Source organism: Papaver somniferum, chromosome 7 (assembly GCF_003573695.1).
Source record: "Papaver somniferum cultivar HN1 chromosome 7, ASM357369v1, whole genome shotgun sequence".
In the NCBI taxonomy this organism is placed as follows: Eukaryota; Viridiplantae; Streptophyta; class Magnoliopsida; order Ranunculales; family Papaveraceae; genus Papaver; species Papaver somniferum.
The window spans coordinates 197,910,320-197,927,553 of NC_039364.1; the positions used below are offsets into that span (position 1 = coordinate 197,910,320).

The 17,234-nt window shown below is 42.4% G+C and overlaps 1 protein-coding gene across 1 annotated transcript; it reads left to right on the forward strand.

Moving 5' to 3' along the window:
* Positions 1-3,824: 3,824 nt before the first annotated feature.
* Positions 3,825-7,569, forward strand: LOC113299350. The gene is made up of 2 exons (XM_026548371.1): positions 3,825-4,691; positions 5,526-7,569. The coding sequence occupies exons 1-2, from the start codon at positions 4,235-4,237 to the stop codon at positions 7,439-7,441; spliced, it is 2,373 nt and encodes a 790-aa protein (XP_026404156.1). The 5' UTR covers positions 3,825-4,234; the 3' UTR covers positions 7,442-7,569.
* The last annotated feature ends 9,665 nt before the right edge of the window (positions 7,570-17,234 follow it).

Here is a 17,234-nt window from a genome sequence, read left to right on the forward strand (position 1 = left end):
AGAAAACTCTATAGTTAAGCGTGCTCAGGCGGGAGTAATCCAGGGACGGGTGACCATCCAGGAAGTTTCTGCTGGATTACTGCAGCGATGCCTGTTGAAAACCCCACACTGTAGGATAACCGCAGTGGCTAAGTGGGGACAATATTGGTGGAGGAACGGGTCATTACCAATGATATCAGAGCCGACGACGAGTCACCTGTCGAGAGTGGAAAGGTACGCTGGACGGGGTTGGTCCAGGTGCTTCTCATGAGGGGTAGGGAACGTCGGAGATCTGGGCTTGTATATAAATATTCTGGAGTCGAGGGCGGCTCCAATTTAAGGTGGTGGTATTGTAATACCCCAATTTCGGCAGTGGTTCTCCGATTGAATGGAATATAGGTAATGGTTTTTCCTTTCCTAACACCAAGGCCTTTTCAGCACAATTGGCTCCAGAGTTGGCAGAAAACTCTATAGTTAAGCGTGCTCGGGCGGCAGTAATCCAGGGATGGATGACCATCCGGGAAGTTTCTGCTGGATTACCGCAACGATGCCCGTTGAAAACCCCACACTTCCGGATAACCACAGTGGCTAAATGGGGACAGTATCGGTGGAAGGATGGGTCATTACAGACAGTCAGACTCAAGGTATCAGAAACCAATATCCAAGTGTCAATCGATTTAATCAACAACAAAAGGTTGGATTCACAATTGGTTGAACTTACGCACAACCTGTGATTTTCAATTATATGAGCAAATATAATGCAGAAAAGAAATAACACAGACACAAGAAATTTTGTTAACGAGGAAATCGTAAATGCAGAAAAACCCTGGGACCTAGTCCATATTTGAACACCACACTGTATTAAGCCGCTACAAACACTAGCTTACTACCAGTTAACTTCGGACTGGAATGTAGTTGATCCCTAACCAATCTCACACTGATCAAGGTACAGTTGTGTTCCTTACGCCTCTTGAACCACGCCGGATTCTGCGCACTTGATTCTCTTAGCTGATCTCACCCACAACTAAAAGTTTCTACGACCCAAAGTCGAAGACTTGATAAACAAATCTTCCTTACACAGAAAAGTCAATTGAATAGATAAATCTGTCTCCCACAGATATACCTACGAGTTTTGTTCCGTCTTTTGATAAATCAAGGTGAACAGGAACCAATTGATAAACCGGACTTATATTCCCGAAGAACAACCTAGTACTATCAATCACTTCACAATAATCTTAATCTATAATACAAAACAGAATGGGTTTTTGAGTTTGGACGGATGGATAACATTTTGAGAGACAAACATTGCATCTTAGCCAAAGACATCCGACAGATGTAAGAGTTGTAACCTCTTATATTATGAATTTAAACTGATTGGGTTCCCTCATAATTAGGGTCATAAAATTCAATATTGATTGGATTTCTTCATTTAAATTAAATAAATTCAATGCAAATTTATTTTGAGAGTATTCTACTGTTTGTGGGTGAAAACTGTTTCTGCTGATTTTGGTAATTTCGGGTGTGTGGATGAGAAACGAATCTAAACCCTAAACAATGCACTGCATGGGAGTACTTTTGATTCGAGAGATCAATCTGTACAATCCTAGCCTAAACCAAGAAATGCCCGTTCCAGGCTTGCTTCGGTCACAAAGTGAAGGAGAAGGGTTGGTTTTAGGGAGGGAAGCGAAGAGAGTGTTGAGACCAGAATCATTGATTCTGAAGGTGTGGTTGTTTATGACTTGTATCTGAGAGTAGAACTGGCTAGCAGAATGGAAAGCTACCAGGTGATTTCTAGATACTGCATTGTTGCCGACCAAAACTTGTTCTTTGGTGAAAATAGGTGAAGCCTATTTATACAAGTCATATTGAAACGTACCCTGGTCTCGTAGGAAGTGGAAACGATTGAGTGGTGGAAGAATAGAGTAACGTGTAACCGTCAGACGTTATGCTTCCATGATGAGGGAAGTGAATTCGTGTAACCGTTAGTCATTACGCTTCCATGATGAAGGTAATGAATTGTTTACACCGTTACTTTTCACCCCCACTAATTGTCCTACTTCATGAAACTTTCTTGTAACGGGTGCATTGCACGCCGCACGCTGTAAACCGCCAGACCAATACCCTGATGAGTATCCCCCAGTTTGTGACATGTTTGATGTCTCGAGTGTTTTCGTTGAAAACGTGTAGCAGGTTACTATGTGTGGCAAGTCAAAGTCAAGAGACTTTGCCATAGGAAAATAACAAGTGATGCTATTAGGCTTGCCTTGGTCGGTCGCCTAAAACTTGCCATAAGTCTGTCAGTTTGGTGGCGAACTTGAATGGATGAGATTACATCTCATGAGGATGGGTAGACGTTGATTATGTGCACATATTTGTTGTGTAGCAAAGTGGCACCATTAGCATAGTGGCGCATGGCGTAGCCATGGCGTAAAGGGTTTCCCGGGGCTTGCCGCAAGTCCGTCAGTTCTTTGGCGAACTTGGATGGCTGAGATTGCATCTCATGAGGAAGAGTGGCCATTGATTATGGCCGCATCTTGTTGTATAGCGAAGTGACGCCATTGGCATAGTAGCCTGGTGGAGCCATGGCATAGCGGCATGCTAGTGGCGTATCCATGACATAGCGGCACGCCAGTAGCCGTGGCATGGCGCCACGCCAGTAGCCGTGGCATAGCGTCATACTAGTAACCGTGGCATGGCAGCATACCAGTGACGTTGTGGAATGGCCACGCCTATGGCGTTGTGGCATGGCCAAGGCTAGGATTTGGCACCGTGGTAAGAATTAGGGCTTGGCGGTGTGGCCAAGGCTAGGATTTGGCGTCATGGTAAGAATTAGAGCTTGGCGGCGTGGCCAAGGCTAAGATTTGGCGTCGTGGTAAGAATTAGGGCTTAGCGGCATGGCCAAGGCTAGGATTTGGCGTCGTGGTAAGAATTAGGGCTAAGCGGCGTGGCCAAGGCTAGGATTTGGCGCCATGGTAAGAATTAGGGCTTGGCGGCGTGACCAAGGCTAAAGTGGCATGCTACCGCGGTAGAGTGACATGTTGGCATGTCAATCAATATGTTGTCGTGGTAAGGCGCGTTTTGCTTGCCAGTATGGTGGCGCGACAGGGTGCGTTTGGCCTTTAATGTATGGTGGCAAGTTCAGAGTGACTTGATTGGCCAAGGAAAGGGTTCGGACAAACATAAGGCGCGGCTACACTTCTGATGAAAATGTGGCGGCTTTAGAGCGACTTGATTGGTCGATTAAAAGAGGGCCGACCAAGCATGGGCGTGGCTACACTTCTGTTGAGAGTGTGGCGGCTTTAGAGCGACCTGATTGGTCGATGGGAAGTGGGGCCGGCAAGTATGGGCCCAACCACAACTTATGTGCGCGTGGCTAATTTGAGGCGACACGATTGGTCGAGAGAAATATGGCCGGTTTAGGAAGGGGCGTGGCCAATGGCAAGTGGCGCCAGTTGGCCTAAGGCATGGCCACGTCTCCCTTTGCTGCTGCGACTCTCTGTTTTCTGATTCTGAGCAAGGTTTTGCACCTGCTAATCCATGGAGTATCAATTACCTAGTTTGCCTAGGTTTAATTTCGACTAGCAAGGCCTGATATACTGCGCCAGGCGCAAAACCCTAACTTCTGCAAGTTAGTCAGGGAAATTGATTGAATTCTGTCATGTACCTGGCTAGGAGAGGAGGTGCCCATATCCCATTTAGTGTCAGTAAATATAGTATTGGAGACAGTAGTAGTACTTAGCTTATTTTGGTTGTCTTTATTAATTGTAAGGGTGGCTTAGGATGTAACCATCTGGGTTGCCAGTGGTCGTTGGATCTTATGTATGGTAGACCTAGATATATAAGCCAAGAGTCTGTAATGAATCTCTTAAGCTAATTGTAATCAATTGAATCATTTATTCGATTTTTAGGTTGTGTTCTTCGGAACCAATAGGCTTGATTCGTGAGAATTGAGATATTATCAGTGTTTATGATCCAAATCATGTTATTGTACATCTAGGTACATAACATTTGGTATCAGATTCACTTTCCTGGGTATCATTTATCAATGGAGGAACTTCAACAGTTCTTTGAAATTCAGAGTTTATCAAGTGAAAAATGGGTGGAAATGAATGGAAAAATTGTTCCAATTATGAAGCTGGAAACGTTAGAAAGAGAAGGTTTAGATATGTGTAGGAGGATGTATAAGATGTGGTTGGAAACGACTAACTGTTCATCTCGTGATTACTGGCTTGCGAGAAGGATAAAATAGTTAGATATGGCAGAAAATAAATTAGAACATATCTTGTTCCTTAGAGATACTGCTCCATCTCTTCCATCTCCTTGCCGAGTCAAAGTCGCTTCTACAGATGGTGATGAATCTTCAGATTTAGAGTTGATTCCTTCTTATTTCTTTGAAGAAGATGATGATTCTATCCAATTGGATTTAATTCCCCAATTTTTATTTGTTGAAAACGAAGGTGTTGATTCACTTCAAGGTGTGAGGGTACAATTTGAGGAAATTGCAAAATCATATATGAATGTCTTCTCCAAGTTGATTCAAGCCAAAATTGACGGCGTGAAAGATTTTGAGATGCTAAATTGCTTCAATTTTTTTGAGGAGCTTTGCAAAAATCCTGAGTACTTGAAGGAGTTGTTCTTATATCACAACAAGTTACTCTCTATGGATTGCTTTTTTCTCCATCTTGATAATACTCGATGCTTATTTGATCGAGGTAAGTATGCTGTTTTATCATCATTTACTTCTGAGAAAAACCTTGAGCAATTGATTCCTAGCTTGGGGTATGACTTAAATTTGTGGTTTGTACACTCGTTTCCTCGATTCTGTGTTAATGATTTTGCAATTCTGGATGCAAAGAAGATGTTCGTTCAAATGCCTGAGAGGAGTAGATTTTTGTTACTCTTGTTTGCTAGATTAATTATTATTCAGAATAGCTATGAACACCTTGCAAGCTCAAAGGATATAATCATTCTTGACAGCAAATTGAATTGTAAGGATTTTGTTACTCTTCTTTTTTATCATATTCGTTCATTATTGGATCACAGAAAAGAGATCGAGCTCGGTTTCCAGACTTCTCCTTTTGCTAATTGTTCTGAAATTGATGTGTGCTTGAAATCATAGAATGGATACTCTTATTTTACTGGTGCCTATGAGTTCAGTTGGGGTTTAACTGATTCTTGTTTGTTTGTCCTGTATGTTTGTTTAATTGCGAGGAATGCAAACAATGGGAATTTCGTTTATCAGCTGTTTTTTAGACATGGGTTTCAATTACATTCATCCTCTAGGGATTATATCTTGTTGGTGTTCAAAACTGGTGATATTGGTGATGTTTTACTGTGGTGTCTCCAAATGCTTGTAATGAGGAAGCTGTACTGTGGGTTACTTCATGAGATTGCAGTTCATTCTCTCGGATCATTGGGTGTTAACCTAGAGATTTTTAAATGTGCCCTCTGGCTTACTTCTTGTGATACCTCAACTGTCTTTCATCATGAATTCCTTGTAATGCAACTATGGTATATTCTTCTTCATATGTTGGTGGTTTATGCAGCCTATTGTAGCTGGTTTGATCGAATTCTTAGAGCCTATAATGCATCTTTTGGAGAGGAACTTTCACAAACGATTATGGGCTTCAGTCGCGAAAATAATTCTGCTTGGATTCCGGATCCTTCTATTAGACTTCCAACTGGTTTGCTTTATGCTACAGGGGACACATTCTGTGAACGGTGTAAGAGAGGAGCAACGGCGGACCAATGTTTGTGTTATGGTTGCTTTGCAGTCTTCATTGTTAGCACGCATTATTCACAACCATATCCATTTAATACTTTCACTATCTTGGTGGATAAATGCTTTGACTATCGAGGATACGTTCTTGAACTGGCCTATAAGCTACGGTACCATACAAAATTTCAATATTTATATCTAATCATGTTTGTGTTGGTTGGAAAGGGTGACAGTGATGTAGGTGGTAAGCTGCAAGACTGCCTACTCCAAGACGGCAACACAATAACTCAGAATTGCAATGTTCAGTCTTTCGATATGCTTCTTACACAAATCGGTTTCTACACAATCAATTTCAGCAAGGTATACTTCTTCAAATACATAATTCTTATAGCTTTTATATGTGTCAGTTTACCTACTGCTGAGTTTCTTCGCATCATATTTGATCGTGGTAAAGAAATTGCACCTGTAGCGAGAGGTTCTGTTTTTGATAGACATATTTCCAAATTCTATTTTACTTCTTGTTTGATTGTTAGTAAGGGGTTGATTTTCACGGATGCTTATGATGGCAAATCTGCTTATGAGCTGATTTTGGAATTTGAGTACCATTTGGTTATGTGGTTTGGAATCTTGCATGTGTTTGAGTTTGTTATCGATGGAGAAAGGTGTGATGCTAGTCAGTTGGTTACTCAAATGCCGCATCCAGATTATATTCTATGGTTTATTTTGATACTTCAAATGGCACGGAAAAAGGAGGTTGGCAGTACACCAGAACTGTGTGGTCAGTTGTTTCTCATGGTTGCTAGTCTTGCGCACCTGATGACACTTTACAAGCACAACCCCTTCGGTGGTTTTCACACTACAATCTACACTATTCCCGTGTTGCTCTTACCGCTACTACCACAGATGACTCATCAACATGTATTTGCATCATGGCCATTTATCACTGAAGTTTATGCTGTCACTTGTGACATAAAATTCACATATGAGGTGAGGGTCTATACTGCAGTTTCTGAACAACCAGAACGACTTGCATCCAAAAGTTTTATTCCTTGTCAAATTCTGAAAGCTGAAGAAATGTTGAATCAGCTGCGTCATCTTATTTTGTGTAAGGTCAAGATTGATGGGGGAAGAGATCAATTGACTAGTGTGCTTGGTGATACAGTGTTTAAGGACCTCACGAGGGTATTCGCTGGCAGTTTGGGTACTGGTCTTTTAGCACATAATCAAGGGAACTACAATGACTGTACCAACAAGTGGGAGAGGACCTTGCATCTACATCCAACAATTTTTGTTTTTTTGACTCACTTAACTCTGCATGTTGCTGCCACAGTCTGTGTAGTTGCATTACTTTCTGAGATTAGAAGGAACCTCAAGCAACAAGTGGATCTTGACAAGTCCATGGGCCACATGTATGAGAAGATACCAACTGTTGAAGGTGGAAGTGAGCAAGATCTTTGTGCAAAATTTATATGGACCCTACGACTTTCAAATTTCAAGGTAAGAGCTATTGCTACTGACGGTGCATTCCTAACACAATCACATGAGAAGACACTTAAACAAAAACAGTTGGCTTTAATCTTCATCCTTGAGGACAAGGATGTTTTGGAGGGGAAGGTATTGTCATGTACCTGGCTAGGAGAGGAGGTGCCCATATCCCATTTAGTGTCAGTAAATATAGTATTAGAGACAATAATAGTACTTGGGTTATTTTGGTTGTCTTTATCAATTGTAAGGGTGGCTTAGGATGTAACCATCTGGGTTGCCAGTGGTCGTTTGATCTTATGTATGGTAGACCTAGATATATAATCCAAGAGTCTGTAATGAATCTCTTAAGAAAATTATAATCAATTGAATCGTTTATTCGATTTTTAGGTTGTGTTCTTCGGAACCAATAGGCTTGATTCGTGAGAATTGAGATATTATCAGTGTTTATGATCCAAATCATGTTATTGTACATCTAGGTACATAACAAATTCTATGTGTTGACATAAAGTTCTTTTAAGTTCATTGCCAGAGAGCAGCATGCATTTTCTGATTGAATACCTAACACAAAAACCTTATCCTTAATATTTGGAAATTCGTGCTACTCTGTTGCGAGTGAAAAAAAATTGTCATGCCATATCAACATTAAGGGTTCATCCGGAGAACATAGCATAGAAGGCATTCAAAGGAACTTATATTAAGTGAATATAGGAAAGGCACCAAAATTTACAGAACATTTGGGATGGTTGCTACATTCGCAAGTCTGGATAAATTTCATGTAAGTATATTGAACGACTCAATAAATATGTCGGTGGAGAGGTTAGAACTCACGGCACCGTTTCCTTACAGAGTGACGTCACATCACATGCAAGGTTTTACGATTTCAATCCTAAGCTAAAAACCACCATCAACATTAAGTCCCCTGCTTAGCACGTAACAACGGCGTTGTTGCGGGGTAAGCATGAGATGGTGACAGACAAGAGTAAAATCGAAAGGACAAGACGTGAAGAGATTTCCTAGGAAATTCAAATAACCTTTAGCGGAAGGTATGAGGAATCCGTGATCCATGTATTGATGGTTTTGCATAAATTCGGCTTGGCCATAGGGTATTGGCATCAGCGCTGCAGCTTTGGCTATTGATCAGCAAAGGTGACATTGCAACTGGCGCTGGTTGGCTAGGAAAGGTAGATGGCGCTGTTGGCTTTGAATGATGGATGAATGATAGACGACGCTGATTGCTTGGCTACATCCATGGAATGGTGCTGCTGGCTAGATCCGCGGAGCAGCGCTGTTGGCTAGGTACGTAGAGCGGTGATGTTGGCTAGGTCCGTGAAGCGGTGGATGGCACTTGGATGGCTAGATCAAGGAGAAGCAGATATGGCACGACTGGATCCTGATTCGTAGAACGGTGGATGACGCTGCTTTGAACGGCCAAGATGGCGTTTCCTTGGCTGGTGGAGATGGCGCTGCTTTGAACGGCTAAGATGGCGCTATCTAGGTCATGGAATGGTGGAAACTGGCTTCAGTCCATGGAATGGTGGAAACTGGATTCAGTCTGTGGAATGGTGGAACTATAGCGCTGGAACTTTGGATACCAAACGGTGATGATATCGCTGGAACTTTGGCTTCAGATGGTGATGGTGGCGCTGATGGCTTCAGTCCGTGGAACGGTGGAAATGTCACTTGGAAGGATTGCTGGATGGATCACGAAATGCTGGAGCGCTGGCGCTAACTTAACCATATAGTGCGGGAGTCATGGAGAGTTGGCTTGACCACGGAGTGCTGGAGCCATGGAGAGTTAGCTTGACCACGGAGTGCTGGAGCCATGGAGAGTTATCTTGACCACGGAGTGTTGGATCCATGGATCTAGGTTGAGCGACTGGTGTATCTCGTGCTGGCGCGCTGCTGGTTCGGTCATGGAGCGGAGATATTGGCACACTACTTGTTCGGCTATGGAGCATGAGTGTGGTGCGCCTAGTCATCTATTCCCGTTCATGGAGCAATAAGGAATCCCTATTCTGTTCAAACTCTAGAAACTGCGTTCGTATAAAAAGGGGTATCGACCCTCTTCTGTTTTTGTTGTTCGTCCGGCTCCATGCTTTCATCTGCAGCATCTGGCTCCTCTTCGTCATTTGTCAGCGGTAGTAGAGCGAGCATTAATGGCAACAAAGCAATCTCCAATAGTTATAATCAACAGCAGGGAAAGCCAGGAGAACTCAAAGGTAGGTGCTCTCGCATGTATCCACCCAACAGTACCATCGGTCTTCTCCAGAATGTGTAATAAGGCTCTGACTCCAGAAGAATGAGTATCTAACCTCTCCAGTGGATTTCCAAATTTACCAAACTCCATTGCGATCTTGGGATAGATGAATGAAATATGTGCTCGACAATGATCATGTAAGGGATAATCTTGGAGATTATGGTTGCGTTGTTGGTCCATCCTTGATTTTAGGTAATTTGGTGCCTGGACTTTCTGATTGCGATGATGATATGTTGTGGATGCTTGCATGGTCGAAATCTTCTAGAACCATTGGGTGAAGTAGCGATGTGCTGATATCAAGTCTTTAAGGACTTCGTTCCAAGCGACATCCTTTGAACCATCTTCTGAATCTTGGACTATTGCATAGAACGGGATGCGGTGAGCAGTCCCCATTTATATTTCTGTTAGATCCGATGGCGTGTCCGGATATGTGAATGTATCTATATGGCGTACTTTTTGGGTCTTTGATGCGCGTGTACGACTTCATGTTGAGAAATTCTTGCGGATCGTAAAACTTTGACAATGATGATGTTGAAATTGGAAATAACCTGGTTGAGGGCAGTGAAGGAATCCCATTCTGGTAGTCCCCATGTGTAATTATCCTGAACCTATTTTCTCGTGGGAGATGTGCTTCTGCTGCATTCACTGGTAAGGTGGTGACTGCGTTTAAGCTTCTAAACACGAAGGAGGCTTCAGTCCCCAAATGTAGTCTACTTTAATTGCATCGCCTTGAATCCACGCCTATGGGATTTGATACAATCTTATCATACTCTCCTGGATGTGATGCTGGGATGCTTGGAATATCACATGGACAAAACATTCTGGATAACAAAGAGGTAGAAGTGAGCGAGTTATGTCGTTAATCGTGGGTCCCTCTGTCTCTTCAAGAAAAATGTTTCAGCCGCGTCTCTGGAATTATCTCATGAATGCTTGATTGTTGTCGGGGATAAACCTTGATGAGCAGTCCCCAGTCACACTTCTCTTTGGTTACTGAAGTTGTTTTCTTTGAGTAGGCTTGGGATCCGTCGCGGCCTCGTAAAGTGTTGCAGGCGCCTTCTAGATAGAGAGGTGATGATATTCTTACGCTACACCTTTGAAGGGTGGATGACCTTGTCGTGGCTATGATTTTTGGTTGGACATGTCTTCTGAGCTTTGACAGTGATGGATCCCGTGTAGATCCTCAGTCCCCAAGTGTGGTTTGCATGTTTCTATCTTGTATGGTCGGTGAGTTGACCATGATAAAGACATCATCTTGCATCCGTACTGGTGACTCTATTACTTCTGCCACGTGAAACTAAAACATGGAGAAATATGGATTACCTTTGTAGTGTTTGTTGCTATGGTAAAGCTCTGACAAACGAGCAACAACAGTTCTTGGCAGCAGATGTGATCGGAAGAGACTACATCGTCGTGGGAACCAAAATAGGTTGGATGAAATTGCATGGGCGTCCATGGAAGCAAAGGGATTGGCTGGATGCGTAAGTGAGTAAACTTCCCACGGCCACGAGGTTTGGCGGGATGGATCAAAATGTGGCCACAACTACGAATCTTGGCTGGCTGTGATCACGATCCTTGACAGGGAAGAGTGTCGACTTCTGGAGAAAACGTTGAAGCAGAGTGGATCTTGGAGAGAAACGTTGAAGCGGTTTCTGGAGCGAAACGTTGGAGACCAGCGGCTTCTGGGGGTGAGACGTTGAAGCGGCTCTTGGAGTGAAACGTTGAAGTGGAGCGACTTATGGAGAGAACGTTGAAGCGGCTCCTGGAGCGAAACGTTGAAGCGGAGCGGCTTCTGGAGAGAACGTTGAAGCGGATCCTGGAGCAAAACATTGAAGCAGAGCGACTTCTGGAGAGAACGTTGAAGCAGAGCGGCTTCTGGAGCGAAAAGTAGAAGCGTCTCCTGGAGCAAAGTTCGAAGTGCCAACGCAACACGGCTGAGAGCTTGAAAATATATCTCGGCGCTACACCTTAGAGAAGTAAAATATCTCACACACATGCTCCGTTATAGATTACATGGTTTTGTGAACAGAGTCCCCAGAAAGCATTAATGCATAACTCCACTAATTTATGCTCGATCACATTTGGTTTATGATAATCTAACGCCCGAATCCTGAATCCCTTGACTAATCGTTCGGATGTTCATTGTTTCGCTCCTTTTGAGTTGTGGCCATGTCTGTCTGAGCCTTAGCAAAACTTCTTGTATTTCCATCAAATCAGCAATGGTAATAAGGGATCGGCTCCCTCAGTCTCTCGTCCTGATGGTGGAGTAGCAGCGGCTCTGGTGACTGTTGGAGGTGTTACACTTGAAGAAACGTTGGGGGTGGCGGCAGCGGCTCTGGCTCTGGTGACTGGAGGTGTAACGACTGAAGGAAAGTTTTCCGCGCCGCTGGTGTTGGAAGGTGGCATATTAATGCCACTGGAAGAAACGTTGATACCAAGAGTAAAATTTCAGCGTTAGTGTTTTCAGGGTTTGTTGCTGATCCGAACCTGAGTTCTACCATCTTGAGATCGTGATTGAAAAAATGAAATTGAAAATTGTTATTGCAATCGAGAGATTAATCTCCCACTGTGGTCGCCAATTGTTTGTGGGTGAAAACTGTTTCTGCTGATTTTGGTAATTTCGGGTGTGTGGATGAGAAACGAATCTAAACCCTAAACAATGCACTGCATGGGAGTAATTTTGATTCGAGAGATCAATCTGTACAATCCTGACCTAAACCAAGAAATGGTCGTTCCAGGCTTGCTTCGGTCACAAAGTGAAGGAGAAGAGTTGGTCTTATGGAGGGAAGCGAAGAGAGTGTTGAGACCAGAATCGTTGATTCTGAAGGTGTGGTTGTTTATGACTTGTATCTGAGAGTAGAACTGGCTAGCAGAACGGAAAGCTACCAGGTGATTTCTAGATACTGTATTGTTGCTGACCAAAACTTGTTCTTTGGTGAAAATAGGTGAAGCCTATTTATACAAGTCATATTGAAACATACCCTAGTCTTGTAGGAAGTGGAAACGATTGAGTGGTGGAAGAATAGAGTAACGTTTAACCGTCAGACGTTATGCTTCCATGATGAGGGAAGTGAATTCGTGTAACCGTCAGCCATTACGCTTCCATGATGAAGGTAATGAATTGTTTACACCGTTACTTTTCACCCCCACTAATTGTCCTACTTCATGACACTTTCTTGTAACGGGTGCATTGCACGCCGCACGCTGTAAACCGCCAGACCAATACCCTGATGAGTATCCCCCAGTTTGTGACATGTTTGATGTCTCGAGTGTTTTCGTGGAAAACGTGTAGCAGGTTACTATGTGTGGAAAGTCAAAGTCAAGAGACTTTGCCATAGGAAAATAACAAGTGATGCTATTAGGCTTGCCTTGGTCGGTCGCCTAAAACTTGCCATAAGTCTGTCAGTTTGGTGGCGAACTTGAATGGATGAGATTACATCTCATGAGGATGGGTAGACGTTGATTATGTGCACATATTTGTTGTGTAGCAAAGTGGCACCATTAGCATAGTGGCGCATGGCGTAGCCATGGCGTAAAGGGTTTCCCGGGGCTTGCCGCAAGTCCGTCAGTTCTTTGGCGAACTTGGATGGCTGAGATTGCATCTCATGAGGAAGAGTGGCCATTGATTATGGCCGCATCTTGTTGTATAGCGAAGTGACGCCATTGGCATAGTAGCCTGGTGGATCCATGGCATAGCGACATGCTAGTGACATGCCAGTAGCCGTGACATGGCGGCATACCGGTGGCGTTGTGGCATGGACACGCATGTGGCGTTGTAGCGTGGCCAAGGATAGGATTTGGCATCGTGGTAAGAATTAGGGATTGGCGGCGTGGCCAAGGCTAGGATTTGGCGTCGTGGTAAGAATTAGGGCTTGGCGGCGTGGCCAAGGCTAGGATTGGGCGCTGTGGTAAGAATTAGGGCTTGGCGGCATGGCCAAGGCTAGGATTGGAATTGTGGTAAGAATAGGGCTTGGCGGCGTGGCCAAGGCTAGGATTCGGCGCCGTGGTAAGAATTAGGGATTGGCGGCATTTCCAAGGCTAGGATTTGGCGTCGTGGTAATAATTAGGGCTTGGCGGCGTGGCCAAGGCTAAAGTGGCATGCTACCGCGGCAGAGTGGCATGTTGGCATGCCGATCAATATGTTGTTGTGGTAAGGCGCATTTGGATTGCAAGTATGGTGGCGCGGCAGGGTGTGTTTGGCCTTTTATGTATGGTGGCAAGTTCAGAGTGACTTGATTGGCCAAGGAAAGGGGCCAGCCAAACATAAGGCGCGGCTACACTTCTGGTGAAAGTGTGGCGGCTTTAGAGCGACCTGACTGGTCGATTAAAAGAGGGCCGACCAAGCATGGGCGTGGCTACACTTATGGTGAGAGTGTGGCGGATTTAGAGCGACCTGATTGGTCGATGGGAAGTGGGGCCGACAAGTATGGGCCCAACCACAACTTATGTGCTCGTGGCTAATTTGAGGCGACACGATTGGTCGAGAGAAATAGGGCCGGTTTAGGAAGGGCATGGCCAATGGAAGTGGCGCCAGTTGGCCTAAGGCATGGCCACGCCTCTCTTTGCTGCCGCGGCTCCCTATTCTCTGATTCTGAGCAAGGTTTTGCACCTGCTAATCCATGGCGGATTAATTACCTAGTGTGCCTAGGTTTAATTTCGACGAGCAAGGTCTGATATACTGCGCGAGGCGCAAAACCCTAACTTATGCAAGTTAGTCAGGGCGATTGATTGAATTCTATGTGTTGACACAAAGTTCTTTTAAGTTAATTGCCAGAGAGCAGCATGCTTTTTCTGATTGAATACCTTACGCAAAGACCTTATCCTTGATATTTGGAAATTCGTGCTACTCTGCTGCTAGTAAACACAAATTGTCATGCCATATAAACATTAAGGGTTCAGCCGGAGAACATAAAATATAAGGCGTTGAAAGGAACTTTTATTAAGTGAATATAGGCGAGGCGCCGAAATTTACAGAACATCTGGGATGGTTGCTACATTCGCCAGTCTGGATAAATTTCATGTAAGTATATTGAAAGGCTCAATAAATATGCCGGTGGAGAGGTTAGCACTCACATCATCGTTTCCTTACAGAGTGACGTCACATCAGATGTAAGGTTTTACGATTTCAACCCTAAGCTAAAAACCACCATCAACATCGACATTATTATTTTGTTACAAAATTAGTCAAGCTTCATTATCAATCAAGCAGAATTAAAAAACAAACATATTTTTTCGTATGTTGGTAAGAATTTCTCTATTGATCATGATATCCCCTCCCTCATTTTGTATGTTTGCAGGAAGAAAGCACAACTGGGTCAAAAAGATATTTTTTAAGATATAATTAATTAATTACACGTAAGAATTCTTTATCAAGTAAACTAGATAACAACCATGTAAAATTTATTTATTTACTAAAATCAATTGGTAAAATTCTTCGGGTTGATAAATGGATTGATGATACAATCTTAAAGATATTGTATATTAGTCCAAACTTGATCGAGCTTATATGGTTTTAGTTTGATTCATCAAAAATAAAATAATTTAACACAATAAATCAATTTGATTAGTAAGATTTAATTTCAGCATTTATTCCGTACTTTGAACCAAATTTAAGAATTATTTGTAATAGACTTCCTGATCCATAAGTTCATATTGTGAAATTCAACCTAAGGACATTTCGAAATATAATTAAATATAATCGTTAATTAGATAAATGTCGAATTAGTCTTTTTCTTATTAGACATTCACCTAAACTTTTGTTAGCCTCTTGCCGTGCCGTTACGGCACGGGTTATTTCTGGTGGATTAACGAAACAAGATATTGTGGAATCACAAACGATGAGACGAAGATGTTTGTGACTACTTTTCAATCTTGCCTATCGGAGAATAAATCTCGAGTAAATCTTAAAGAATATAGTACTCAATCACAATAGAAAACAGCAAGATCAGAACATGCGACTACAGAGAAATAGTTGGGCCTGGCTTCACAATCCCAATAAAGTCTTTAAGTCGTTAACCAACTGGGTTTAGGAAAAACCTAAGGTTAAAGGAGAATCGACTCTAGTCGCAAATAGTATCACACAGAATGTGCAGGGATTAGGTTCCCCAGTTGCTAGAGTTCTCCTTTATATAGTCTCCAAATCAGGGTTTGCAATCAATGTTACCTTGGTAAAGAGCATTCAATATTCACCGTTAGATGAAAACCTGATTAGATTCAAGCTAATATCTTTCAACCGTTAGATTGAACTTAGGTTGTTATACACAAATCAAATGTACCATCATTTAGATAATGGTGTCCGTACCTAAACGTGTACACTTAGTTGGTTCAACAATAGTTAACCAATGGTTAGCCATATGAGCACTCTCATATCAACCTTATTCTTCTTCACCATAACTAGTTCAAATAACTCAAATGAAACTAGTTAGAGAGTTGTTCAATTGTTTATATTCTCATAGAAGTATACAAGACACAATTGAAGCAAAATCGATTTTCATTCACTCGAATCATTTCATGAACATTATAGCCACGGTTTGCAAAAGATTGCATTCCTTATTATATAAATGTATTAGTTCGTGAACAAACCGATTTTAGAACATACCCTACTTAAGTATGCAAACGGGTACGCATACCTAAGTAGCCGGACTGAGTTTGGTTTCGCCAGTACGCGTACGGGTATGGGTACGCATACCATATTACACTTCCAAACTCCAGCAGAAATTCACGGAACTTGAACTTCCGCCAGTATGCGTACGGGTACGTATACTTAGTTCTCGGACTTCCAACAACCAACCAGTATGCGTACGGGTACGCATACCATGGTTCCCGGTTTTGGACTTTACACAGATGTGAATACACACAATGTTTATATCCAATCATGGTTACATGTTCTAAATCCTCATTTCAATCATTGAAACATTCTTGGAAGACGACAATAGCTGTCTCACACAAACAATTAGCTTGAAAGCAATTTTCAAATGATCGAATGATCAATACGAAACATTCTGAGTCAACATCAAATGACTGTCTCACACAAATCATGTACGATGTTACAAGGCGATTTTCACATGATCATCTTTTGACTTTTGTCAAGAATAAAAGATGAACTTGGTTAAAGCGAAAGCTTACCAACACATATTTCGAGAAATAGATAAGCGAGATAAACTCGGCTCGAAATATCAAATGTATGTAATTGAAGTCTATATAGCAATACGACTTTTGTCTCAATTAGGAGATATAGTAGATATACTTTTGAGTGATAGATGAGTTCAAGTCTCCACATACCTTTTGTTGATGAAGTTCCACAAGTTCCCTTGGGTAGCTCTTCGTCTTCATTCCATGAACGTCGTGAAGTCTAAAGATCAACTACACTTTCTATCCTAATCCGAGACTTAGCTATAAGTAGACTAGAAATCAAGACTTATAGTTTTGGCAACTAAACTTGAAAAACAAGCTTGAGATAGCAACGCTTGCGAGTTCGACTGAGCAGTGCTTTAACAGTCATGATTATATGCAGTCGTCTGATTAGATTAGATACGAGTAATCATTCCAATGTAACTAATTTGTTGTGGGGATATTGCATGTCGTCAGTTTACGAAATCTTGTCAAAGATGTGTATTGCAGTATTTATTTATTTTTATTTTTCCTCGAGCATATTTGTATTTGTTGTGTGAAGGTGTCAGTCTTGATGAGTAAATCATATTTTTTTGTCTAATGGGTGTTCAAGGTAACTGGACTATAAGCCTATAACTGATATAACTGATGAAAGAGAATAAAAATGAGCCGTCCGAGGGGATAACC